Source organism: Oreochromis niloticus, linkage group LG17, assembly GCF_001858045.2.
Source record: "Oreochromis niloticus isolate F11D_XX linkage group LG17, O_niloticus_UMD_NMBU, whole genome shotgun sequence".
Classification (NCBI taxonomy): Eukaryota; Metazoa; Chordata; class Actinopteri; order Cichliformes; family Cichlidae; genus Oreochromis; species Oreochromis niloticus.
In genome coordinates, this window is record NC_031981.2 from 36,250,278 (window position 1) to 36,276,577 (window position 26,300).

Below are 26,300 nucleotides of genomic sequence, written 5' to 3' on the forward strand. Positions count from 1 at the left end.
ATATATGTGTGTGTGTGTTATTCTTCTTGGGTTTGGCCTTCAGCATCTTCTGGTCACAGTGCTTCCTTAACTTCTTAGGCTGTGCTGTGCTCCTCAGTTCTTCCTTGTCCTCAGACCTAAAGGCTTTCTTTTTCCTATTGAACTACATGTTTTGTCTCTAGACCTCTACAAGTTATTTAAAGCACAATCAAAGAAGCACAGTTCACTGACATGAATATGCTGCTACAGAATAAAAAAAGATTCCAGACTTAGCAATCCAACAAACAGGAGGGTCTAAGACTGGGCTGTACACATGCAAAGCAAACATTTAAAGCCTGCTTCAGTGCGATATTCAGCAATCTGTGACTTTGTGTCTAATCTTTAATTAAATTTGATGAGCCAAAATATCAGAGCAGTCACTGCTGATGTACCGTTAGAGACGATGTATAGATGATGTCCAGCTTGAGTGGATTGCTAACATCCTACAAGATGATCTGTAATCTATTATTCTGCCCCTGCGATATTTACACAGATGGATGAGTTAATCAACATCTAAAACACTAACAACACAGTAATTTAACAGAAGTTCACACTGGATGCAGTCCTCATCCTGTGCCAGTGGTTTCATCTAATAAAAATCTGTCTTCAAGATCCTTCTTCCAGATTCTTCCACTTTTGTAACTTGCCTTTCTGTACCTCATTCAAATTTCTTTAGCCATCCTCCTCTTTTCTGTAATTCAGATTTTGCACTTTTCTTGCTCTCTGCTTCTGTGTTTTTAAAGATTACACATGGTTTTCTTGATAAGCTAAAACATAAATCCTCCATGTAGTGTTTTCAGTGGGAGAAATGTTTCAGGACTCTAAAATACAAAGCACCATCCCCACAGACACACGGCCAGGAAAGCAGAAGAACACCATGTCAAAAAGGCCCTGAGTAAATGTGGTTATCCCAGCTGGCCATTTGTCAAAGTTGGGAAGACACCTAAGGAAAGCTCCAGGCGATCCAGGAGAGGAGGAGGACAACCTAGGCAAAAACCCTTAGTGATCCCTCATTTGTCAGGAGTATCGGAACAGCTGACATGCATTTTCTCAAAATACGCCTATCTGTGGCTTTCAAACCACAAAACACGCTGCGCCAAAAATTGGTCCACAGCAAAGATCCGCTCCCCTGGCACAAACACAGTAATATAGTGCCAGGAAGATTGCCGTGAATTATACATCGGAGAAACCAAACAGAGCACCAAAAAACAAAACAAAAAAATACACACAGTGAACTGATTCAAGGCTCTTTTTATTTTAAATGACAACAGTCATGTTGGACCAACAAGATGATTTTCTCCCGATAGCTCAAAGACTCAGTAAATCCACCTTCTCTGAGTGTGTGCGCATGTGTCTCTTCAGCCTCGTAGATGTAGAGAAGCCCTTCTTACAGAACGCGCAGCTGTGTGGCTTCTCGCCAGTGTGAGTCCGTACATGTATGTTGAGGTCTGATGAGCACCTGAACCTCCTCTCACAGTACGAGCAGGGGTACGGCCTCTCTCCGGTGTGGGTGCGTTTGTGCAGGAGCAGCTCCCCAGAGGTCAGGAAGGTCTTCCCGCACTGGGAGCACGAGTGTGGTCGCTCCCCCGTGTGAGTCAGGTTATGTCGGACAAGCGAGGTGGACTTGGAAAACCTCTTCCCGCAACGGCCGCATTCGAACGGGTGCTCGCCCGTGTGGCTGTGGAAGTGTTCGCTATGAGCGCGCTTGGTTTTAAAGCTCTTTGGGCACTGAGGACAGCTGAAGGGCCGGAAGTTGCTGTGGCTGCGCTGGTGCCTCACAAGCTCTCCGTGAGTGAGAAAAGACTTCTGGCAGGTAGTGCAGAGGTATGGCCGCTCCCCTGTGTGGATCCTCTCGTGGCGTGTGAGGCTGGCAAGCTGGGTAAAGCTCTTCTCGCAGTATGAACACTGGAAAGGCCGCTGGCCATTGTGAGTCAGGAGGTGCCTGTTAAGGATCTGGAGCTGCGTGAAGCTCTTTCCGCATTCTGCACAGGGGTAGGGACGCTCTTTGCTGTGGGTCTGCTGGTGCTTATTCAGAAGCCACACGTGGGTGAAGCTTTTCCCACACTCACATGGAAATGGCCGCTCACCTGTGTGTTTCATATGGTGTCTCTTCAAGTCCGAGGCTCGGCCATAGAGCTTCTCACACATGGAACATTTGTACTGACGCCTTACGATGTGCCTCTGCCTGTGCCTCAACCGATCCAGGATGCTGCTAAAGCTCTCACCGCATTTCTGGCATTTATACTGAGCGCCCCCCTTCTCTGACACCACCTCTGTCACAACCACCTCTGTTGTTAGGTCTAGCTGAGGGTTGCAGGTCTGGCCACAAGCCGTTCGCTCAGAATGCAGTTTGAGCAGCCCCATCTGAGTGAACCGTTTGCCGCAATGAGAGCAAAGGAAGGGGCGCTCTCCAGTGTGGATGCGCTGATGTCTGGTCAGATCCCAAGAGTTCTTGAAGCCCTTCTGACACTCCTCACAGGTGTACGGGCGCTCGCCCGTGTGGGTCCGCTGGTGACGAGTCACGTCCGAGACCCGCGTGAACGTTTTGCCGCACTCCTGGCATGTGTGTGGGTTGGGCCTGTCGTGGATGGGGAAGGGCTTTGGGAACACAGGAGGATGGAACGTCTTCTTGGGGGTCTCAGATGTCTGTGCAGCCCTCTGGAGTTTGCCATATTGCTCAGGGTGGCTGTGCTCAATGTGCTGCAGCAGGTAGGACTCCTGCATGTGGAAGAAGGGACACTCTGAGCAGGCAAAGACCTGGGTGGACATCTCCACTGTGTTACCTACAGAGAAACACAAAAGTTACAAACAGTCTGTTGTTTCCTGACATCTCCCTTTTTTTACCTTTTACATCTGGTATATTTTTTTTAATGTGCAACAAAAAAAGAGAGAAAAACTCACCTTAAAGTGTAGATGCCTGGTCTAAAACTTTATATGACAGTTATTAAAAGTGAGACAGCAAACCTTGAACAGCTTTAAAGTGACTAACTGATTTACCTTGGGTGCTGAGGTGCTCAAGGCATTTGTGGTGTTGCAGGAGAGACTTGAGGTCATTGGGATTGGAGAGCACCTGCAAGCAGTCCTTCAGCACAGACGGGGCAGAGGTAAGCCAGGAAACAGTCTGTTTGGTTATGAAAAAAAAAAAAAAGATTCAGTCTGAGGAAGTTTAAATTCCAAAAAACAACTGTTTTGAAGAGAGGGAGGGGGAATGGTGATTAAATATGAGGCGTGACCAAATAGTCTCGGGAACCAGCTCAGTAAAATATAATAACTTTATCTGATTGAAATTTGCCCAATCTCACCTTCAAGATCATCTTCTCATGCATCACTGGACTGCTTTCACTCTGGCTGTTGGTTTTTTACCTGGCTTCTTGGGAAACCTGTTCTGTCCCTGTTTACTTAGAGACTGGATCTTTGTTGAAGGATCACAGTGTGTTAAAACAGTAATCCTTCAACGTGATATTCATTCAGGCGAGTCAGTGAAGTCTTGGGGAGTACTGAGTGAAGACACAGTCCTACTAACAATCAGCCAACTGCAACTAAATGTAACACTGTTACAGCAGAGCTGTGCACTGACAGTTTTCACTGTCTGGTAAAAATCAGGGAGGTTCCTGGTAATTAATTTCTTAATCCACCAAACAACGAAAAAAATACTTGATTAACTGGTGAGTAGTTGAAAACTAAGAAGAAAAAACAAACACTTAAACTGATGTTAAATATGATAGAAAAACATGTTACTACAAAAGATCTTCACGTTTTATTAAAATATAGCATATTAACATAGAAAAACAAATAAATAGCGACTGAGTGTGTAATGAGTTTGATCTAATAAAATGAATCATGAAAAGGCTAAAGATGGGAAAGATTTATCTATATCTTTAAAACTACATTCACAAACTACTAATACTGTTACTCATCTCCAGTACTGTTGCTATTGGTGACTGCTGCCCAACCATTCAACAGTGTTTGATGTACAGCACAGTATTTTATAATAATAATGAATCTTATATGGCTACTATTATGCTTTCATGTAGGCCTACCTGACCGAGGTCTGGCACCGGCAGGAGTCTTTCTAATTTGGAGAGAAGCTCCCACACAAGCAGCTGCATGTCTGCATCATAGCTGAGGCCATATTCTGTGGGGAAAACCTCCTGAGAAGAACAAACGTTAACAGCTAGTTATAAAAAAGAAAAGTTAAAAGGAAGAAGATAAGAAATACATGGATTGGCTACATGTAAGAGCACTTGCCTGGTAAAAATGTTCCCTCTCTGCTGGGTCTTTCAGGAGTGTTTGGGTTAGCTCCACAAAGATGGCCTCTTCTGCATCCACCTCTGCATCCCCACTCTGAAAGAAATCATTACAACTGAGATCTTCGTCACTATCAGACCAACAATAAATAAAGGACGAGAAATGATGTCAGAAAGCTAACATTTATATTTGATCATCCACTGCATATTTGATGGATGATTAGAATCATTATTCTGTTGCAGAAGCCATCCTCCCTCTCTACAGAATATGCAGATTAAATTAATCCATACCTCTCACAACCAGTAAAACGTTCCACATGACACTAACAGCAACACAAGCCCTGAATGTGATCAATCCACCGCAGCTACATTATTGATAATACTAATAAAACACGTTGTCTCTGAATGCAGCTTTGCTCATTGCATTCAGAAAGCTCTATTTTAACTCTACCAACAGACTACGCCTGTTTCCAAAATGCATCGGCTTTCACGGTTTATTATCAGACTTCTGATGCTGGATTTAGAGGTGAGTTCACATGAAATGTTTCCTCTGCTAGGTCTTCACTCACTGAACTTTTAACAGTAACACAACTTTGGACCTGGACCTTGGACTTGTGCAAAATGGTGCTAAAACTTACTCCTGTGTATCCCGGTGGGCGGATTCGCTCCAGGTGAGGCTGAACACACAGGATGTTGGCTGTTTCCTCATTTCTGCACAGCTCAAGTATAACCTGAAGCAACAGGAAGGTGTTCGTTCAGCTACTGTCACTGGATTACCCAGTTGTGGAGTGGAATGCATTTCTGTGCACCCACTGACTCACTCTGGCTCGCAGCCGAAGCAGCAGTTTTCCTCGTTGCTTCGGATTGAGCAGGTCTGGAACTGATGCCGTGACCAGTGTCACAAATTCATCAAGCTTTTCATAGTCGAGAACATCCCTCCGTTGAGCCACCTGCCACATGGCTGCGGAAATCAGCCGCATAGGAGGTATCAGCAGTCTTAGAGATGACAACGGCAGGAATATATCTGATTAAACACACACAGTGGACAGAGTTATGTCTTTTTTGGAAAGTCAGATGTCCTCTTGTGACAGCTCAACAAACTATCTTTATAATTTAGCACCAAGAGACAAAGTTACAAGAAAATCATTTGTGAACCCGCTGGTGTACAGGTGCTGCTAAGCTACGGTGGGTATAGATGAAGTCTAGTCTTCTCAAGAAAGACTGGTTGTTGTGAGCCACGTATGCCTCAACAAAATATTTCACAGGAACTTAAAGAAACATCAGAGAGATGCATGAAGGTGGGAAAAAACTGGGTGTTTTTCAGGGTGCTGCCTAAAAATAAGTAGATTAAAACACCACAAGGGAAACCACTGCTCTCCAAAGCAGCACTGTAACACATGTCGGGATTGCAAAAAATTATATAAAACATCCATCTGGAGCCTATTTTACGAGATAAAAGTTGAACTTGTTGGCAAAACAGTCCAATAACCTTTTGAGAGTACAAAAGTACTGTTTCTATAATTGGGACTCAGGTGAATTTATGGCCACATATTACAAGCAATCGATTAAAAATTCCCAGTTATTTCAAAATATTTACAAACATTTCCAAGTAGATAGCTTAATGTTGCCGTTTATTGAAAGCATATTTAATTACTCACACAATATATCAGAAATAGAAATTTAGTCATGTTGAACAGTATTTGAACATAGCCCAATTAAATTAGCTAAAAACAGATTAACTAACTTAAAATTATAACACTAAGAACAAATAGGGTTTTACAATTCCATTTACTTAAAAAAACAACACGAATAGAGTGAACATATTGTATGAACCTAAGTATTAACGGTTAACCCATTAAGTTTCCCATGTTTACATTAGCATAGCTAACTAGAATGACTGCATTTAGCCGTGGTGAAGAGCTAACGCGCGCACACATGGGCGGCCTGCCTCGCTGTACCACTGAACGCTGCTGTGACACGGACCTGTGCTCTCCACTGGACCGCTTTCCATAACGCAAACTACACGAATTACTTAAAAAAGTCACTAGCAAGCTGCAACCAGCAATCAATTTGCTATTAGCCCTAACGCAAAGCGGAAACACGTGGGCGAATGTGATTTTCAAAATAAAAGCATGAACAAGCGACCAAAAGTGTAAACCCTCCCCCCCCCCAAAAAAACCGTTTAATTCTAAAAATTTAAGTCATCAGCTAAACAGTTGCGCTTTATGTGTCTCAAAAGTGCAGTCGCTGCCAGTTATGAACTTGGTATAAGAACCTAACACTGTACTCAGATCCTAATAACAGATGTGATGCTGATAAATGCCAAGTTTATCCAACAGATAACAGAGAACGTTATCTTTATTTGAAAGATATTTAAAAACTTTATTTGCAGTGTTTTCCATGTGCAAATTTCCATGACTTCGGCATTCTAGTATTTCTCCCAACACACCACTGTTCTTTCACGAGTGAAGGTGGACGCTAATCTTCTGGTGTCCATATGGGTCCCACACCAATTGATCACATAGCTTGCTATGACAATACATTCATTTGGAGATGTCAGAGTTATTTACAGGTGATGATCAGAAAAAATGGAAACAAAAGCAAAACATTAGGAAGAAGCGAGAAAATTAAACATTATTAATAAAACATGGATTAATAAAACTACTTAACAGTTGACAGTGACAACACTTACAACAGTGTCTTAGTAATTTTCTGGTCAAAGCATTTTATAAGTCCTGATGACATCATTGTGACTTTTCAACAATACAACACTTCAAATGTTTCTCGCCCCCACAGAAAAACGGATTCCATGCATTAAGGAAGACAGTCCAGTCACAGCAGGAAGGAGTTCTGTAGTTCAGATGTTTGTTATGCAGCCATATGATGTATGACATCCAATCACATGGTGTTAGATTCAAAGCAGGGTTAGCATTTCCAAGGGCAGGGCAGGGCGAGCACTCTGCATCTTCAAGCGCCAAAGTCCTGGAACCAACCTTTAACAAAGACAAGTACTTTGAAAACAAAGTTCTAACACAGGAAACACAAATACATAATCACAACTACTACATATATACATCTATACATTCTAATCAATAACATTTCCAGCATCTCAAACTGGAGAATTAGCTGTTCGTGTTTCAGTGCAGCAGTAATAGAAATAGATTTTGCATATGGAGGGCTGATTGGACAAAACAAGGAGCTGATAACAGAAGAAAATTAGTAACGGGGAAAAATCACTGCGCTTCTACACCGGATAGCTCGTATGATGCACTTCGAAAAGCACATAAAAGCATGACGTCATTATTGCATCAAAATTAGCGAAGATAGGCACATGACTTTTCTAGAGCGATAACGGCCCACCCTACACAGGAAGTGCAGAGTGTACATTCTTAAATATAGTACAGTTTACATTGTAAATTGAAGACCTTTCAGGCAAACGTTGCATAGCTAATACTAGATCCAAGGCAGTGATCTTGAATCTCGATACCAGCTGGCTAACCACTGAATATGAGCTCTCAGAATCGTATGTATGATACAGCTGCATCAATACTTTAAAACTGTTTATTTCAAATTTGCGCTATTTAAATCCCAGTTTTTATATCAGGCTCTGGAGCTGTGGGACAAAAAAAGTTAGATAACGTCCGTAGCCACCCACTTTTAGCTGGAAACTTCCACGCTTACTCATTCTTACCTTTTATGGGACTAAGAAATACACGACGAGGAATAGCATGAAATCAAATACCACGAAAGCCCAGAAGTCAAACCAGTAGGAATGTTTCGGTAAAGAGATCGGAGCTCCTTTAGATTTAAAGGTTTTAAGATCTTCCTCTGTCTCCGTTACAGGAGTCGTGCCGGGTGCCATGTTTGCTATGGCATCAGTCGCGCGCTCCCGGAAGAGAACACGATAATCCTTCAAAATAAAACAACACCTTTGCAACAACAACCGTTTATTGGTTACTGAATACATCCTTTATGTTAGCACCTCATTCCGTCTACTCCAGCATGTATAGATCTGTTTGTTTTTTTTCCTTTGAACAATGTATTTCATATAGCAAGCGCTAGATGCTAAAAAAAAATCACAAACATTTTAGGATTAAGCCACCTCATGTGACTGGTCGGGTGACATGAACTGTATTTTTTATTTTTTTATTTTTTATTTATTTATTTAGGACAGTGCATGCTAATGAACATAAATGTAAAAACAAATTACATGAATGTAAACATGCCAGATTATAGCCAAAGGCTAATTTCCATCTGTTGTCCTTAAACATAAAAAAAAATAGACATAATTCATAAAAATTCATCATTCATTCATAATAAAAACTCCATCACCAAACTTACACATACACACCATTCTGTTCCCAAATAAAACATTAAAACTATACAACTCATATATGATCACACACTTGATTTGTCCATAACCAGTTTTTAAGCTTTGCCTTAAACAAATTGAAAGTCGAGCATTCTCTAATGGGTTGAGGAAGACTGTTCCACAGATGGCCACCCTGGACAGAGAGGACGTTCTGCCCAAATGCTGTCCGTCTGTGAGGTATAAACAAGTCTCCTCGGGTTGTAGCTCGAGTGGTCCTGTCTGAGCTTTCTTTATGCCTAATGAACTGCTTTAGTGGTGGTGGAGCAAGGGAGTGTAAGACTTTATATATTAAACAGACTCTTTTAAGTTTCATTAAGTTATTGAAGTTCAGTACTTTATGTTTTTTTTAACACATGACACTGGTGGTGGGAAGTCGGTTTTTTGTCAAGCAGTTTTAAACTTCTTTTATAAATGTTTTCAATAGTTTTAAGTGTTGTTGGACAAGCAAGTGACCAGGACGTCAAACAATAGTCCATATGAGAGATGATGATTGAGTAAAAATAAGTTTTTGCAACTTTCATATTTAAATTATTACGTATATGGTTAAAATTTCGATTATTAAATTTAAGTACCTGGGACACTTTATTTATGTGACTCTTGAAGGATAATGTTGGGTCTAGAATGACCCCAAGATATTTAAATTCTGGTGCTAGATCAAGCTCTACTCCATCCAGGAATATGTTTGACTGCTTGATTTATAGTCTGTGACATGATATTTCCACCTAGTTTTACTACACTCTTATAGCTAATATTTGTGACATTCAATCAATTATATTTTCAATGGACAGCACCTAATTATAAGCATGTTACTTCTCTGGCCTTCTTTGACACAACAGAAACTGCAAAATCCTTCTCAGTTTTGGGGTGGCTGTAGCTCAGGAGGTGGACCAGGTCACCTACTGATCGGAAGGTTGGTGGTTCGATTCTTGCGTCCTCCAGTCTGCATGTCAAGTATCCTTGGGCAAGATACTAACCCCAAGTTGCTCTCCGATGCATCCATTGAAGTGTGAATGTAGTTAGAAAGCACTAAGTACAGAGAAAGTGCTTGTGAGAATGGGTGTAATTGGGTCAATGTGGCATGTTGTATAGAGCGCCTTGAGTACTCCAGGAGAGTAGAAAAGCGCTATATAAGAGTCAGTCCATTTACCATTCCATAGTTGTCATCTTATAATCTTGGTAGGTGCATCTTTTGTGTTGGACTGTAAAAACTCTCCCCACAAACCAAACTCCAGACTGCATCCAAAGCATATGACATACACTCAAATGATATCACCAGCAGTGACATAACAAAATGTCCTGCATGGAAAACTCTTTAGAGTAAATGCCAACACCTAGCACCATCTTTGTTGCAATTAGTAAATACTGATCTGATTCTAAAGTAAAATGTGTTTCATATTCCTTTTTCATGTTTAGTATTATATCTTTAAATCATATGGATACTTACTGTTTATGCCCAAGTTGTTAGTTTGGCGATTACTTTCATTCGAACATGATTTTTTTTTATTTATATTTTTCTTTTTAATTCTTATCATTCTAAGAGACATGAAATGTAAAATGAACACAAAAGGCCGTTTTTGCCTGTGTGACACCAAATACCATTTATTAGGGCTTTACAAAGACTACAAAATCCTCCAGATGAGGTAAATCACTGTCTCTGTCTATTTACATGATATGTTACATACAAATGTACAAAATATAAAACATTTAAGGACAAATGTTTCACCCAACAAGAAGAAAACGTTCTCTCAAACCAGAGTAAATGCTATGGTTTTCAACTGAGATGTAACTGCAAAGTGTTAAAGTGGGGAAATGTCACCATGGTGTACACTGTTAACAGGAGTGTAGATAGGTTTGATATGCGGGTGTAAGTCTAGGTAAGGAGCAACCACCCCTTTAGCATGCAACTACACCCCTTTGCCAAAAGAATGTGCGGACCATCAACAACTTGGCTGCGGAGACACGCGTGAAGCTGAACACAGGTAGGATTGTAGAGGATAGAATTGTCCTGAGGTTGTGACAACATGACTTCTTGGTCTCTGGTGGGCTCTGACCAGTAGCACCTGTTGGTTGTTGGTAAATGTTTACAGTACGGTGTCAGATCAGCTTCGGTGCCTCGGCCAGCTAGCAAGCCTAACGTGGCGGTAAGCTTCAGTTAAAATGTCCAGAGGGGAAGTGTTTCTAATGAACAACTGGGATTCCTAAGATCCAGAGAATATCATGGCAGGATGAGGAACACTGGAGTAAGTGCCTATTTTTTTTTCTTCTCCTTTTGTGATTCCAGTGAGTTAAAAAAAAGCAGTTTCTTACTGTACACTGTATGCCTCCTGCATAGGCACAACATCCAATCACCACAAGACACACACCTGTTTCTGACAGCGTGTTGAATTTTGCATTTCTTTTTTTTCTCTCTGTTTTCAAAGTACAATAATTTATTCGGCGGGTTAAGCATATTGGAACATCAACAGGGCAGAATGCATCTTTGATTCACTGTGCAAGACTTAAGTATTTACAACCCAACCCAACCTCAAAGTGTGCAAAACCAACCCACTTGATAAACAAAGAGAGGACAATCAAAAATCTAAATGGCTTCCGTCCGATACACGCATACATAAAGGTAAAGTTCTCCTCATAATGCATCCCCTTTAAAAAGGTTCAAGACATGCTCATCAGGCAAGAACACCTGAAACAGTTTGGTTGTGCTCCTATCAGTTCAAGTGAGCCCAGCTCAACTGGGCACAAAACAACAACTTAAAAAAATACCCCAAGCCCTCTATTTTATATACTTTTTTAAATGTTCATACAATATTGGTCAAATTCAAATACACTATCCACTCTTTTATAATCTAACTGTCAGAAAGAAGAAAGGGTGCTTTAGAGGGAAAACAAACAAAAGTGGCTGTTTGTCCCACTGCAAGCAGCATCTTTGACATAGCAGGAAGCATATCAATACTATCTCGTCTTCTCACCAGAAGATGCTTGAAAAAAACTTGAACATTTAAGGCAGTGGAGAAAGCACCAATATCATTGTTCCCCTGTTCAGCTCTTTGACTGATCTGGTTAACTTGTATATGGATGCGACAATTTGGATTCTTTTCGGGTACCTCACGGGTAGAAACCGAAGCACATGTCAAAAAAGAATTTCTAATGAGGGCCGCAGAATACCATGCTACTCTGTTAGGTATTACTGAACTCAGGGTCAGTCTACGTTGCACCAAACCCTGTGCAGATTACCAAAAATACCTGGTTACTCCTGTTACAATCCACGGAGGGCGCTGTCTGCTCTCATCACGGTACATTTCAGCTAAACATTGACAGCAGGCCAAGAACAGCGTAATCTAAGTCTACAACCATGTTCGGCTCTGCATTGTGTTTACATTTGGCAGTCAAATTGAAACGAAACGTTGGCACTTTTCAATTTTTTTCTTCACAGTAGCAGTGAGACTGTAAGACACACAAACACACACACACACACACACACACACACACACACACACACACACACAGACCATGCGCTTTCGTTGTGCTTGTTGTCGGCATGGAGGGGGGGCGAGGAGCGGCTTGGCAGTGCCTGATGCCGACAACGTTCAGGGCAGGAGACCAGCACCACAAGGCTAAACTAGACAGAGGCAGCAGATTGTGTCAGTATGTTCCAATATTAGCTACACCCTCGTCATGTTCACAAAAAGTAAGGATATTTTTTAAAAGTGGTACAGTGGTGAACAAAATCTACTCCAAACCCAGTAAGGAGCAGGTTTAGTTGACCATAAATAACTTTTACTGAAACCTGATGATTTGTGTGTAAAAACACTGGATGTAAAACAGCCTGTGGCCACTAGAGAGCATTACATCACCTGAAAGATAGTGTAAGAGATCAGGGTAGTCAGAAGTAGTGGAGATATGGTGCTTTGCTCAAGGACACTGTGGCAGGCTGGACTGTAGATTAAATGATGGCCTGAACTTATAAAAGCTTTCATTAACAGAGTCTCCTCCTGCTGCCTGTGTGCAAGTGCATTCATATGAGTGTGTGTCTGTGAGAAGCACCTCTGTAAACAAGGAAAGACATACACGACAAAACTAAATGTAAACACCTGAAAATATAACTAGGTAACAAAAAATCCAGTTTGATCACGGTGAACTTCTTTCATTTTCTCACACCCAAAATGAAAAGTGTGAACAAAGTGTGATGGTCCTTATCAGACACACCCACACCTATAATATATATGAAAAGTTGTATTCTTCAAATGTTACACATCCATTAAAAATGACTGGCGAACACTATCCGATGTCAGTAAAATAGATTCGATCTTATGCATATTGTCGTTTACCTTTTTGATCACCGGGGACCAAGTTGAAGACACATCTTTAAGACATAAAATAATCTGATTTAATATTGCACCATCGCTGTGTAAAAATAGGCTTTTTTCTCTCTCAAATGTTGGGTAAATCATTTTGGATAATAAAACTTTTCATATATCATTTGCTAACTATAGGGGCGTCCGGTAGTGAAGGGGGTTTGATAGTTCCCAGGTTCTGGCAGGTCCAAGGGGGTGCGGGTTAGGGGATCAGTATTTCTTGCTCTCATAGTGCTGACTCCAGTGAAGAGTCTAGCTGGTCGTCATGGTGACTGGTGCTGTCACTGTCACAGCTCTGCGTGCTGGAGTAGTTCGCTGCCTCCTGCAGCCGTAGCAGCATGTTCATCTGCAACATAACAGCAGAGTTAGAATGGAACGGAAAACTAGAGACACTCAAAACAGGAAAACCTGAGCATTTCATAACTTTAGCAGCCCTCTACTGTTGCCGTACAGGTTTGATTGTGCTCTGATGAGTGTGATGATTCCTAGCCTGGTGATCGGCACATTTGCCAAGAGTTTACAAGATAAATCTGAGGACTCTCCAAATGATTACTACAGTTAGGATTTACTGTTGCTAATATTCAAAAGCAGATTTCACAAAATCAATCAAGAATTTTACACAACTCTAAGCTTGTGACTCCTGTTTTTATTTTATACCTTGTGAGTCAGTCAGTCTGTGTTACCATGGCAAAATGTGCTCAAGAGATACTGTAATGGTAACTACCACAAAGGCACATAGTACTTTCACAGGCCTGTTTGTGGACACCATAGCATCGCAAATGTGCAAGATGAAGTTATGAAACCTTACAGGTTTGTATCTGAGATTAAAACCCAAAGATGTGTGCAGACTGACTCTTGTGCAAAAGATACTTGAAGCAGACTGGCAGTCTGACCTTTCACCTAATACATCATAATAGTTTCAAAGATGGGTGTTCATTGGAATCATTACTTATGTGATCTACTCTTTCTTTGACTGTATTTTCCATTTTCACAATGTAAGGAATGAACAACTGCTAACTTCCAACAACTCAATGCAGTGACCCACAAACCTTCTCTGTTTATATTCTCCATGTTCTTAAAAAAAGACAGAAAACCTTGTGCTATATCACCCGCAATAAAACAGCAGCACTTTTTGTCCCTGCAATGGAGCAGTTGCTGCTCTGGCGTGTCACTTCAAGTGTTCCTGAAATGAGCTGTGGTACACCTGCGCTCCAAACACTCACAAGTGGACACACACACACACACACATTTGTTAAATCAAGCCAGTTGTTTTTGGATGACTAGTCTTTATATCCTTTTGGGCTGCAATAATGATAATGAATTCTCGCTTTCCTCCATTTCCTGCTTCGTCTCCCAACTCTCCGTCATGTTAAGCATCTGGTGTGTGTGTGGGTGGGTCACTGTGGTACTGAGGAGCCTTCTCTTCTCAACCTTTCCTTCTTTTCTAATAGTGCTGTGCGGTACTGCAAATAGTATCAGTCTGATACCAAGTAGATCCAAGGCCAGTATGGCTACTACTGACACTGATACTTTTAACTCATAACGCTTAGAGACAGCAGTTTGTCATGATTTATAAATAAGTTACATCATCAGTAAACATATGCAAACATATTTTCATAATATACATATAGGCTATAAATAAAATAGACATGACAGTTGTTACAGAGTATAGCATGGTGGAAAAGGATGGAGAGAATCCCCCACTAAGCTTTTGGGCTGGCATCACGTTAGATTTTGTTTTGTATTTAATTGCATGCTTTGGTGTTTTTTTGGTGTTTGATGTGAAGTGTGGGCCACACCCATGTGGGAGTGGAGATTCTACTCTAGTCCAGCTGCCAGCTATTTGGAGTTGAGTACAGGGAACAGCTGATTGGGGAGGATTGGAGCCCTTCTCTATAAAGGGGAGAGGAAACAGGAAGTGGGGTTGGTCGTTGTTTTTTGTGGGACACTGGTGCAGTAGGGAAGCCTCGGAGACTCCAGGAGGAAGTGTGCACATTTTAAAGGAAAAGATTTTTAACCTGGCCTGGTTTTGCTTTTAAAATAATCTGAGGATGTTGGAGGGAGGACTCATTTTTATTGGGATGTGAGTGGATGTGCTGGGAGGCAGGAAAACAAATACTGGACTGGACACTCTCTGTGCCCCTGACAAGGAAACTGGACCAGTTTTGGGGAAGTTCTAGCTCCCAGGATGTGATGTGGAGACCCAGCTTCGAACGAAGTCAGGCCTGAAAAGGCTAATAATCCTGACCGTGGTGGCTTTGGGCCTTGGATTCCTGGCCAGAGTTGTGTCTTCAGCCAGTAGTTTTACCCGGAGAAGGAACAAATAAATCTTGTGTAACCCATTGCAGTGTGCGTGTGGTGGTGCGTTACTGGTCAGTATTAGAGCTACCACTTCCTTGTACGGAGGCCATTTTGGGCCCTACGTGACACAATAAACACAGAAAAAAAGCTCAGACATTTTTCATAGTGCATGTCTGAGGTGTATTTTTTCATTTCCAAAAAAATATTTTTCTGAACTTACAGGACAGAAATAAAGTATCGATGCTGCGATGCTGGTATTGATCTGATACCAACACCAGCGTCAGCATCAATAAGACCAAGATGGCGGCGCGTGAACAACGCGAGGCTCAGTGTCTCTCCAGAATCTGCTATTTAGCGGTTTTTTATCTACTTTTAACCGGATTATTCAACCAGAATTGCTGTGCGTTGCTGACCTACAGCAGACAAGAGATTCTGGACATCTGGACTCATAACTCCAACAGTTTTATCGCCGATCTCCGACTCATCCCAGAGATCTCCAGAACACCGGAGGCTGCCCACTCTCCCCGGCCGGGCGGAAGTGCACGCAGACGGCGCCGAGAACGTAAACAAAGGCGAGGTAGGCGCGGAGGGCTACGGGCTAAGCTAAAGCTAACACCACATCGGCTGCCTTTACCCAGTATTTTCCTCGCCAATGTCCGTTCTCTGGCAAACAAAATGGATGAGATACGGCTCTCCATCACTAACAACAGACGGATTATGGACTCAAATGTCATGTTTTTCACCGAAACATGGTTGAACAACAGCTGCCCGGACAATGCTATCGAGTTAGCAGGACGCCACACACACCGAGCCGACAGGCTAGCAGATGACTCCGGCAAGACCACAGGTGGAGGTTTGTGCATTTATATTAACAATGCTTGGTGCATGAACTCCACTACTACTGAGAGTCACTGCTCACCTAATGCGGAGTTTTTAATGGTCAAATGCAGACCTTACTATCTCCCCAGAGAGCTCACTTCGATCATACTCACTGCAGTATATATCCCCCCCGACGCTAATGCTAGGTTGGCCATGAAAGAACTTTCTGCAGCCATTAACAAACACCAGAATAAACACCCCGAGGCTGCTTTTATTGTTGCTGGCGACTTCAACCACACCAACTTAAAGACAGTCCTCCCCAGATTCCACCAACATGTCTCCTGCCACACCAGAGGAGACAAGACTTTAGACCATGTTTATTCCAACTTGGCTGGAGCCTACAAAGCAACACCCCTCCCCCACATTGGACAATCGGACCATCTCTCCCTGTTCCTCACACCTAGGTATTCACCACTCATCCAACGTGTGAAACCTGCTGTGAGGACAATTAAAGTGTGGCCAGAGGGGACAGACGCAGTGCTCCAGGACAGATTTAAAAACACAGACTGGAATATGTTCACCCACACAGACCTGGACCAGTACGCCTCATCTGTACTGGATTACATCTCCGAAACCACAGACAGTGTCACCACCCAGAAACGGATCACCATGTACCCCAACCAGAAGCCTTGGATGAACCGGGATGTTCGTCTCCTCCTGAAGGCCCGCAACACCGCCTTTAGGTCAGGAGATGCACACGCCTACAGTACAGCCAGGGCTAATCTAAAGAAGGGCATCAAAAAAGCCAAACACCATTACAAAAAGAAGGTAGAAGAACACTTCTCCAACTCCAACCCCCGACGCATGTGGCAAGGACTCCAGACCATTACAGACTACAGGACCACCAAACCCTCCCCCACATCCTCTGATGCCTCCTTCCTCAACGAGCTCAACAACTTTTATGCTCGTTTTGAGCAAGGGAACCCCACAGCCACAACCATAACAGACATGACGCCAGACCACCAACCTCTGACTCTCTCCCCCACCGATGTAGGAGCGGTGCTGAGCAGGATCAATGTCCACGAGGCTGCAGGTCCTGATGGTATCCCCGAGCGTGTTCTCAGAGCGTGTTCTGGGGAGCTTGCAGGAGTGCTCACAGACATATTCAACCTGTCCTTGGCCCACGCTGTGGTACCGGCCTGCTTCAAATCCACCTCCATCATCCCGATACCCAAAAACTCCAACCCATCTAGCCTCAATGACTACCGCCCAGTAGCACTCACCCCCATCATCACTAAGTGCTTAGAGCAGCTGGTCTTAGCACACTTCAAATCCTGTCTCCCCCCACCCTGGACCCCCACCAATTTGCATACCGCCAGAACAGGAGCACAGAGGATGCAGTCTCCATCGCACTGCACTCTGTCCTCACACACCTGGACAACAACAACACCTACGCCAGAATGCTGTTTATAGACTTCAGTTCAGCATTCAACACAATCCACCCCTCACAACTCATCAGGAAACTGACAGACCTGGGCATCAGTTCCCTCATCTGCAAATGGTTGCTGGACTTCCTGACCAACCGCCCCCAACATGTCCGACTGGATAACCGCTGCTCATCAACAATCACAATGAACACCGGTGTACCACAAGGCTGTGTGATGAGCCCTTTCCTCTACTCCCTCTTCACCCACGACTGCAGACCTGCTGATGGTTCCAACACCATCATTAAGTTTGCAGATGACACCATGGTGATTGGCCTCATCAGTGACAACGATGAGGCCGCCTACAGGGAGGAGGTGGATCGTCTGGCTGAGTGGTGCGACACAAACAACCTGCTGCTTAACACCGAGAAGACTAAGGAGCTCATCGTGGACTACAGGAGGAATGCTGACCCACATCCACCCATCCACATTAAGGGGATGGCTGTGGAGCGTGTGAGCAGCTTCAAGTTCCTGGGAGTCCACATCTCCGAGGATCTCATCTGGACGACCAACTGCTCCAAGCTGGTCAAGAAGGCTCACCAGCGCCTCTTCTTCTTGAGGACTCTGAGGAAGAACCACCTGTCCTCAGACATCCTGGTGAACTTCTATCGCTGCACCATCGAGAGCATCCTGACCAACTGTATAACAGTCTGGTACGAGAACTGCTCTGCCTCGGACCGGAAGGCGTTGCAGAGGGTCGTGAAAACTGCCCAGCGCATCGCCGGAGCACCACTTCCTGCCATAAAGGACATCTACAGGAAGCGGTGTCTGAAAAGGGCTGGGAAAATCATCAAAGACCCCAGTCACCCATCACATAGACTCTTCACCCTCCTGCCCTCTGGGAGGCGCTACAGGAGCCTCCGGACTAAGACCACCAGGTACCGGAACAGCTTCTTCCCCACAGCTGTCAGACTCCTGAACTCTGCCTCCTGACATCTGACCCACGTTAAACTCATGGACTGAACATACACACACCACAACCACTAGCACTTTACCACTACTGTATAGTTCTGTGTAGATAATCATTCTGTACATACGATAATTTTTAATCCCACAACTGTTTATAACTTACATAGTTCACATTCTGTATAACTGTATATCTCAGATTTCTGTATAGTTTTTATTTCATATTTATATCCTGTTCATAGCCTGTACATAGCTTGTACTCACTATAGCCTGTACATACTTATAGTTATAGAATATTCATAACATACTTCACACTGTGTACATTATAACATACCATAATAGACCCATTTCTGTAATATACTTACACATCTCTATTATTGCTAATTTATATTGTAATATATCTATATCACGACTAAAGCACTTTCTGGATGGATGCAAACTGCATTTCGTTGCCCTGTACCTGTGACATGTGCAATGACAATAAAGTTGAATTCTATTCTATTCTATTCTATTCTATTCTATTCTATTCTAATACTATCAGCCCACTTAGCTTTTTTCATTTTCATTTTGTTCTGGTGCCATGTTAGCGACGTGTTCATTTATTTGTTAGAAATCAAGTATTGACAAAATGCAACCTGGAGGCCATCAACAGCTGCTGGTAATAATTTATCAGTCCCACGAGTCTGTACCTCTTTCATAAGGCCACGTCAACAACACCCAAACACTGCCTGAGCAATGACTATTCACAGTGGCCTGCAGCATTGACGTGAACATTCATGTTCTAGAGAGGACTTGCTCCATCAGCTTTCTCAGCGTTCATGTTTGCTCTTTTAATTCTTAGTCACTTAAAAATCTCTGAGAACACCCTTTCTCCTTTGTTCCTCACCAGTGGGTCTCCCTCAGTGTCACTCTGAGACACTTGCTTGGATGAGGCGCCCTCCTTGGATGAGCTGTATCCATCATATCCCACGTCCTCCGGCCTCAGCTGGAGCAGCGACTGCCCGTCCTGCTGCAGTGAGGCAGCGTTCCATGGATATGTGTCATTCACCCACTTGGATGGATCTTCCCATGCAGTTCTTTTGCCGTACAGCTGCAAGAAAAGCCGAAAGGGGAGAGAGGTCAATCAAGCTTTCTTTTTTAATAAAACACTGTTGTTCTAATCTTATGGTAAATGGTAAATGGCCTGTATTTGTATAGCGCTTTACTAGTCCCTAAGGACCCCAAAGCACTTTACAAACCCAGTCATCCACCCATTCACACACTGGTGATGGCAAGCTACATTGTAGCCACAGCCACCCTGGGGCGCACTGACAGAGGCTGCCGGACACTGGCGCCACCGGGCCCTCTGACCACCACCAGTAGGCCACGGGTGAAGTGTCTTGCCCAAGGACACAATGACCGAGACTGTCCATGCCATTTTAACATCCGTGCCATGACAAAAATGGTCCAGCAGAACGAGAACCCCCTCAGATGAAAGTAAAAGCGTAGAAGTGTTTTAACACTGTCCTTTGTAATATATATACTGGTAAAATCCTGTTATGGAGGGTTAAAAATGTTGAAAATTTGATCTCAGAGTTTTCTCTCACAGTAGCAGCCAGCATTCATTCGCACAGACAATGGCACACATTAAAACTTGTGCGGTTAATGAGGCAGCAGTGCAGACATGTTAAGGCTTTATTTTACTGCATACTTCCTTTTGTTTGGGTTTTATTAGATGCTGTTATATACTAACCTGAAAAATGTGGCACATTAATGTTCATTTTTTATTTTTAGCATTATGCTGTAAAAAGATTTATTGGTGACACCACACCGTTATGTTTTATCAAGTTGTACCTGCAGTCCTTCCCTGACAGCCTCCAGCAGGTAGGGCACCAGGGAGTAGTTCCACAGGTCAGTGAACCAAACCCGAGAACCCTCTACATCCATGGGACAGGACAGGAACAGACGAGGGCCTGCAGGGACGAAAAAAAGAAAGAGGATGATGAGTGAAGCAAAGATTAGTGACATGGTGCACAGTTAAAACTAATGAGCTGCTGAAGAGATCACATACAGAAAAACTTTATATTACTGTGCACTGAGACAGATAACAGCTAAAATAAGGCACAACAGAGATTTCAGTGTTAGACAGACAGCACACACACTAGTGTGTGTGTGTATGTGTGTGTGTGTTCCTGTCTAGCTATCTTTGTGAGGACCGAAATCTGCATTCTATTATACTTGTCAGAACCAACAGTCACTTGTGAGGACACACAACCCAGTCCTCACAAATTTGAAGGCATTTAAAGGTATTATTGAGGCTCAAAATGTGGTTTTAGTGTCAGGGTTACAATTAGGCTATGGATAGGTTTAGGGTAAGGGGCTAGGGAAAGCATTATGTCAATGAAGGACCTCACTAAGATAGCTGAATGGGGTTGTGTGTGTGTGTGTGTGTGTGTGTGTGTGTGTGTGTGTGTGTGTGTGTGTGTGTGACACCTGACCTATGGTAACATCGGAGGAGCTGTGTGCCTCCAGGAAGCTGTTGAGGTGCTGCCAGGTTTTGGGGATCCAGTCAATAATCTTAATCAGGTCATTGCTGCGCATGTTCTTATCAATCTCTGTCTCAATCAGCTTCCGCCGTAGGAAGCGCCCCAGGAAACCTTTGACTGGTTCAGTGTGGTTGGTGCACAGCACCCACCTACGATAGGACAGATGATCAATGGCCAAACAAAAGCACAGAAACAAATCAATCAGCTCAATCAAATTCAATTTCTCATCAAAGCATCTCAGTTTAAAGATGATGTGACAGCATTTCTTCCATCACAGTTTGGATCCCATTCTGTGTAACTATAATAGAGTCATATTAAATTAATTTCTGGCTCACGTTAATCTCTTTCTAATCATATTGTATTTGCCCAATCATCAACTAGTCAAACATGCCAAGCAGAAATGATCCTCACTCAGAACAGGCATCACAGCCTATTAATTCTCATTTAACGGGGCTAATTATCCAGGAGACATAATTAGAGCACTCCCTGTGGAAGAATGCATTTCATTTATGATCTGTGAGACACAGAGTATTGCAACCAAACAGATCCAAAGCTCAGCAGGAGGAAAAGCAAGTAAAAGTACAAATCATTTCCCTGTTGGAGAACTGAAGGAGCTTTTAAACACAATAAAAGTGAGGTATACAAGTGAATAACACTACAGCAATGTTACACAAAGAATAACAGAGTCAAAGGTGTCAAACCTGAAGTTGTGATGCAGCTCGAGGTTAGGAGACGAAGACACCCCCTGATTCATGGTCCCGATAACGTAAGGGCTGGACAGACAAACACATGCGATTACTCAGAGTGCTTAGCCTAGAGAAAAATGCAGTTGTTAATACATAACGCTTAGATATGTTATTATAGTGAGTTTACAACTTGACTTGAGTGGGAACGAGCATGCTACAAACCTGCTAATGTACTAGCTGTTCTATCTTTTTGCCTATTAAAGGTTTTCAAGAACAAAAGCTGAACAGACTAAAAATGCTGAGAGGCAAAACTTGTGACATCTGAATTTAGGCTGTGAAAATAAAATGGACTTGACCTGACTAGAACTGTGAGCGACAGTGGGACTTGTCCCTGCAAGGCGTTTCAGTGTAGAGGAGAGGAAAATTTCTGACTCACCATTTGTGATACTTGCAGTTGAGAAAGCCATTGAAAATGTCGCTGAGGGAGCCGATATGGTGGAGGTTGTCCAGGATGACCACAGTGGGGAGCTCTGTGTCTGTCTCCTCAGAGTTACACTGCTCAGCCAGGGTTGATAGGTACTGACGTAGGTCCTGTGTAGAACAAAAATATTCATTCATTTGTGATATAACACTAATTTGGACAATTTTTAAATGCAAGGTAACAAGTAAAGTAACAGTCCTCATACTTCTGTATAAAATCCATATAATGACATGCACCGCTAGCAAATCTGTATGCAATAGCCTTTCTACCCTTCTGGATAAACTTTTATGCTTAAACTATGAATTATAATGACTTGTGATTGGTCAGAAACAGCATTCAGTAAACGCAGCAAAAATGGAGCAGGCATTGATGACAACAGACTGATGGGGTCAGTATGAAAGGAGGAGGTGGGCAGCAACAGTGGACAGGCTAAAGCAGCTTAAATAGTGCTACCTATATCAAATTTTCCTGTTAGACATGTAGCTGATCTGCCACAATCATGACTGAGCTTGACTTTGTAGCCTGGCTAAACTAAAAAAAATAAAATAAATCTTGTTCTTCTTACCTTGCTGGAATTCTGGTCGACATTGAAGCTGGCCACATTGTGCTCCGTCACTTCCTGCCCCATGTCGGAAATGATGTACTCAGCCAGTTTGGCAGCCAGAAAGGATTTACCGGTGCCACTGGGTCCTGAGAGGATGATCCGACGGTGCTCCATCAACAGGTTGAGATATCGCTGGATGATGGGCTTCGGGATGAGAGTGTCAAACACGAGGCTGTCTATGCTGTTCTCCTTAACACCTGTAATGAGCAAGGAAGGAAAGAGGAAAGGAAAATATGAATATTATACAGCAGACTGGAAAATGAGGCTCAAGTTTATGTTATTGTTACCAGGTCTGCATATTTTCCGCAGTGCGTAACTACAAAATCTATAATCCACAAATAAAACGTCCCAGCTGACTCACCTTTAAGGTTGACCTTGATGATGTTGTTGTCACCCACCAGGTAGCCGCAGGGCAGCAGCTCAGGCACTTCAGAGGCGTGGGAGCGAATCACCTCACCCATCCTGTAGCAGACAATACTGTCTGAGCTGAGACCCAGGCTGGTCAGAGGATCCACGCGGAACACATACTCCTGCAGCGAGGGCGAACGGTGGAACTTTAACAACTGCACAATCAGCCAAGTTTACACATTTCTCCGTGTTGTGAGGGCTTTTTTTTTTTTTAAAGTCATTTAAATATGATATCAACGATGACAACAGGAGCTTTAATTTGCACAGATTCATCACTGAGATGATAAATTACACAAGCTAGTCCTCTTACAAACTACAGCAAGTTCAGTAACGAACATCTGTCATGTGTCTTGATGCATTCTCAATCATCCAGGAAAGTAAATCTCCAAAAGTTGAATCTGTTCATCTGGACGTAGCGTTTTGTGGGAGAAACGTTTCGTCACTCATCCAAGTGACTTCTTCAGTCTCAGCTGACTGCAGGTTTCCCCAAACCTTATAAACAGTACATTTGCATAATGACTGAAACCAGCCCACTGAAGGAACAATGGGCTGTGAGGTCAGGTTTGGGGAAACCTGCAGTCAGCTGAGACTGAAGAAGTCACTTGGATGAGTGACGAAACGTTTCTCCCACAAAACGCTACGTCCAGATGAACAGATTCAACTTTTGGAGACATCTGTCATGTGGACAAATGATTTCTGCTTACTTTAAAGAGGCGTCGGATAACCCCATCCAGGACATCCCACTTGGTTTTCCCACTCACACCTATAGACCCAATCAGGTACTCCTGGCTTTGTGTACCCTGAGGAGTTACATACATGTATTACATATAGCAATATAACCTAGAACCTCTCAGTTTAATGCAGTGGTTTTCCTGGAGGAATCATTCACAAACCTTGGTGATATTTGGCCCACTGCTGATAGTAACCACTATTCGCACACTGCGGCCCTCTTTGCGTTGGTTGCCCTCATAGCTGTCATCGAGGAGAATATCTGAAAATAAACCTTAATGTTAGAAAGAAAAACCAGCTTGAATCTGTCAGAATAAACAAACTCTTGCTCTGCCTGCCAACAAAATATAGCTAGAAACACACAGACTCCAAAGTAAAATGCAGTTAATAGCTTTCTTTAATGTGATAATTACATTTAGTCGGGGTTCTCGTACAGTCATTTTTAGGAAGTGCACAGAATGATAATGTATGAACAGAAATGAAAGGCAAAGAACTTTTGGCGAGTAAAGAAATGAAAAATCGTTCAGTGGAATAAGCTCATTTGAGTGTTTCTAGCTGAAGAATTGTTCAGCCGCTCACGAAGGATGTGGAATCCGCTACTGTGACAGAAGAGTGGGATGAAATCAGTATGAAATCAAATGTTTTAACCACTCAGCTGAAATCAGACCTCCTAATACATTTAATATTTTAACTATGTGACTTTTGCCACACTATTAACAGCTCCCCTCCTAAATCTCATTCGTTCTCCTTTTTCTCAGGTTCCATTTTGGCGAGAGGAAGGGGGTATTCTGTATTCGGCTGGCTACCCTTGGCAGAGGGCTCTGTGCTCAGGTGATAACAGCCCACTGGCCCACTTGCCTTCCCATATGTCGCTGCTCTTGGCTCACCGGACGTTCAGGTAATGAGAGGCTAGGTCATCAGAGGGGGCCGTGCCTTCTAAGTTAATTACAGTCCAAGTGAGAGGGACAAACTTTTCCAGCTCTCAAAAGAGGCAGGCCTGAAGAGATTGAAGAGTGTTTATGTAATAGGTCCTGCTTGGCTGCAAACCCCCACAGCAGGGAGGGGCAGATATTTCATCATTTTAATGCAGCTCATCCGGATCATTTCTCTCCACAAACACAATTCTCTGGCATTTATTGAGGCAAGTATGAAGAGAGCTAATCCAACTTGATGCTGCACAAAAACACGAATTACTGCGGACTATAAACGATGTCCTTCAGCATCACTAGACACACAACTCCTACACTTACTTCTCAAATGAGAAGTATGAATACAACCCTGATGATTAATATAATGTTTCTGAAAGAAATCCTTTTTATAATCAAAAAACATCTAGTTGTATGCTTTGTCTTGACTGTAAAAATTCTTTTTGTTTCTTTTTTCCATTTATCCACCCTCCCACTGCATTCACTGCCCAGAACAAACTGCTGGGTGCGATGCTGCTACACAGAGACACCTCAGATTGATGGGCTGCAGAAACCAGCACTGACGCTGAACTCACCTGACATGATGGTGTCTGTGATGTTGAGGTTATTGAGGGACAGCCCCAAGGACTGACGTGAGGAGGATGAGGAGGTGCTAGAGGTCTCAGAGGGCGGCCGGGCTGTCTTCACGGGTGTGGCTGTCGGTGTTGCGTTACCGCTGGACTTCAGACGATCATTTTCTGCTTTCAGCATCTCAATCTCATTCTGTGTGTTGCAAATAAAGAAAACCATAGCAAATCTAACAGAAACTGTTTTTAAAGACACTGAATGATAGGCTCCTCCAACAGCAGATGGTCATTTCCTGCATTGTTGTTATTCTGAATCAGTATCACTGGAATTATACGCTGTAGGCAACTTTTTGATCTTCGAGCCTCTCTTTGTACTGAAGATTAAGTCTCAGATAAGGAATTGGACATGATCCCCATCTGACAGGGAGACTATAGGCAGCCCACATTCACAAGCATCCACTTAACTGAGACATCCAGAGTGACACAGGATATTCTTTAATATGTGTTCCTTTGAAAATATGAAAGTCACAGCATCTGTGCACACTATGCTTTGAAAGGATGATTTCATTACACTGCATCAGCAGTACTGGAATAAATAATGGGAGTTTATTTTCATGGAGAAACTCCCCTTTTTAAAAATTCAGCTTCATGGAAAATTAAACAATTGAATTCCACCTTCATGAGGTGTTTTCCCCTTCAAACCTATCTTTATCAACAGATATTTGATAGTTGTCCATTTGTGGTACATTAAAGGCTATGCTGGGTTGCAGGTAAAGAGTAGTGGAAAGCAGAGAGCTATTTAGCTTTCATCAGCTTTTTTACTTTATCTGCATTCATAGCTGGACAGCAAACAACGACCGGTGGAACAGGAAGTCT

The 26,300-nt window shown here is 42.9% G+C and overlaps 2 protein-coding genes across 3 annotated transcripts in view; both read right to left on the reverse strand.

The window, feature by feature from the left end:
- Positions 1 to 1,249: 1,249 nt before the first annotated feature.
- Positions 1,250 to 8,180, reverse strand: LOC100693265 (zinc finger protein 345). 2 transcript variants are annotated; one of them, XM_019356054.2, is made up of 8 exons: positions 7,957 to 8,180; positions 6,249 to 7,258; positions 5,087 to 5,261; positions 4,904 to 4,996; positions 4,267 to 4,362; positions 4,059 to 4,169; positions 3,016 to 3,139; positions 1,250 to 2,801 (listed from the first exon to the last, which is right to left on the reverse strand). In XM_019356054.2, exons 3-8 carry the CDS (start codon positions 5,243 to 5,245, stop codon positions 1,327 to 1,329), a joined length of 2,058 nt encoding a protein of 685 aa, XP_019211599.1. In that variant the 5' UTR covers positions 5,246 to 5,261; positions 6,249 to 7,258; positions 7,957 to 8,180; the 3' UTR covers positions 1,250 to 1,326. The 2 variants fall into 2 exon arrangements, with proteins under 2 accessions (XP_019211599.1, XP_013129609.1); XM_013274155.3 differs by having other exon boundaries at positions 5,087 to 5,289.
- A 2,028-nt stretch (positions 8,181 to 10,208) lies between these two features.
- LOC100692997 (neuron navigator 3) overlaps positions 10,209 to 26,300 on the reverse strand; it is a gene marked incomplete at its 5' end in the record, with an annotated part of 34,078 nt that continues 17,986 nt past the window's right edge. The window contains 11 exon segments of the mRNA XM_019356052.1: positions 10,209 to 13,335; positions 19,386 to 19,589; positions 20,333 to 20,451; positions 20,977 to 21,173; positions 21,726 to 21,797; positions 22,147 to 22,301; positions 22,757 to 22,992; positions 23,157 to 23,325; positions 23,908 to 24,003; positions 24,097 to 24,194; positions 25,434 to 25,620. Of these exon segments, the coding sequence (XP_019211597.1) occupies positions 13,216 to 13,335; positions 19,386 to 19,589; positions 20,333 to 20,451; positions 20,977 to 21,173; positions 21,726 to 21,797; positions 22,147 to 22,301; positions 22,757 to 22,992; positions 23,157 to 23,325; positions 23,908 to 24,003; positions 24,097 to 24,194; positions 25,434 to 25,620 (1,653 nt within the window).

Excerpts from the sequence above, each read along its gene's own strand:
- LOC100693265 (XM_013274155.3), bottom strand. The coding sequence starts at position 6,276 with ATGGAAAGCGGTCCAGTGGAGAGCACAG. Across the intron at positions 4,997-5,086 it reads TGCTTCGGCTGCGAGCCAGA|GTTATACTTGAGCTGTGCAG; the intron begins GTGAGTCAGTGG and ends CTGTTGCTTCAG. Across the intron at positions 3,140-4,058 it reads CGGTGCCAGACCTCGGTCAG|ACTGTTTCCTGGCTTACCTC; the intron begins GTAGGCCTACAT and ends ATAACCAAACAG.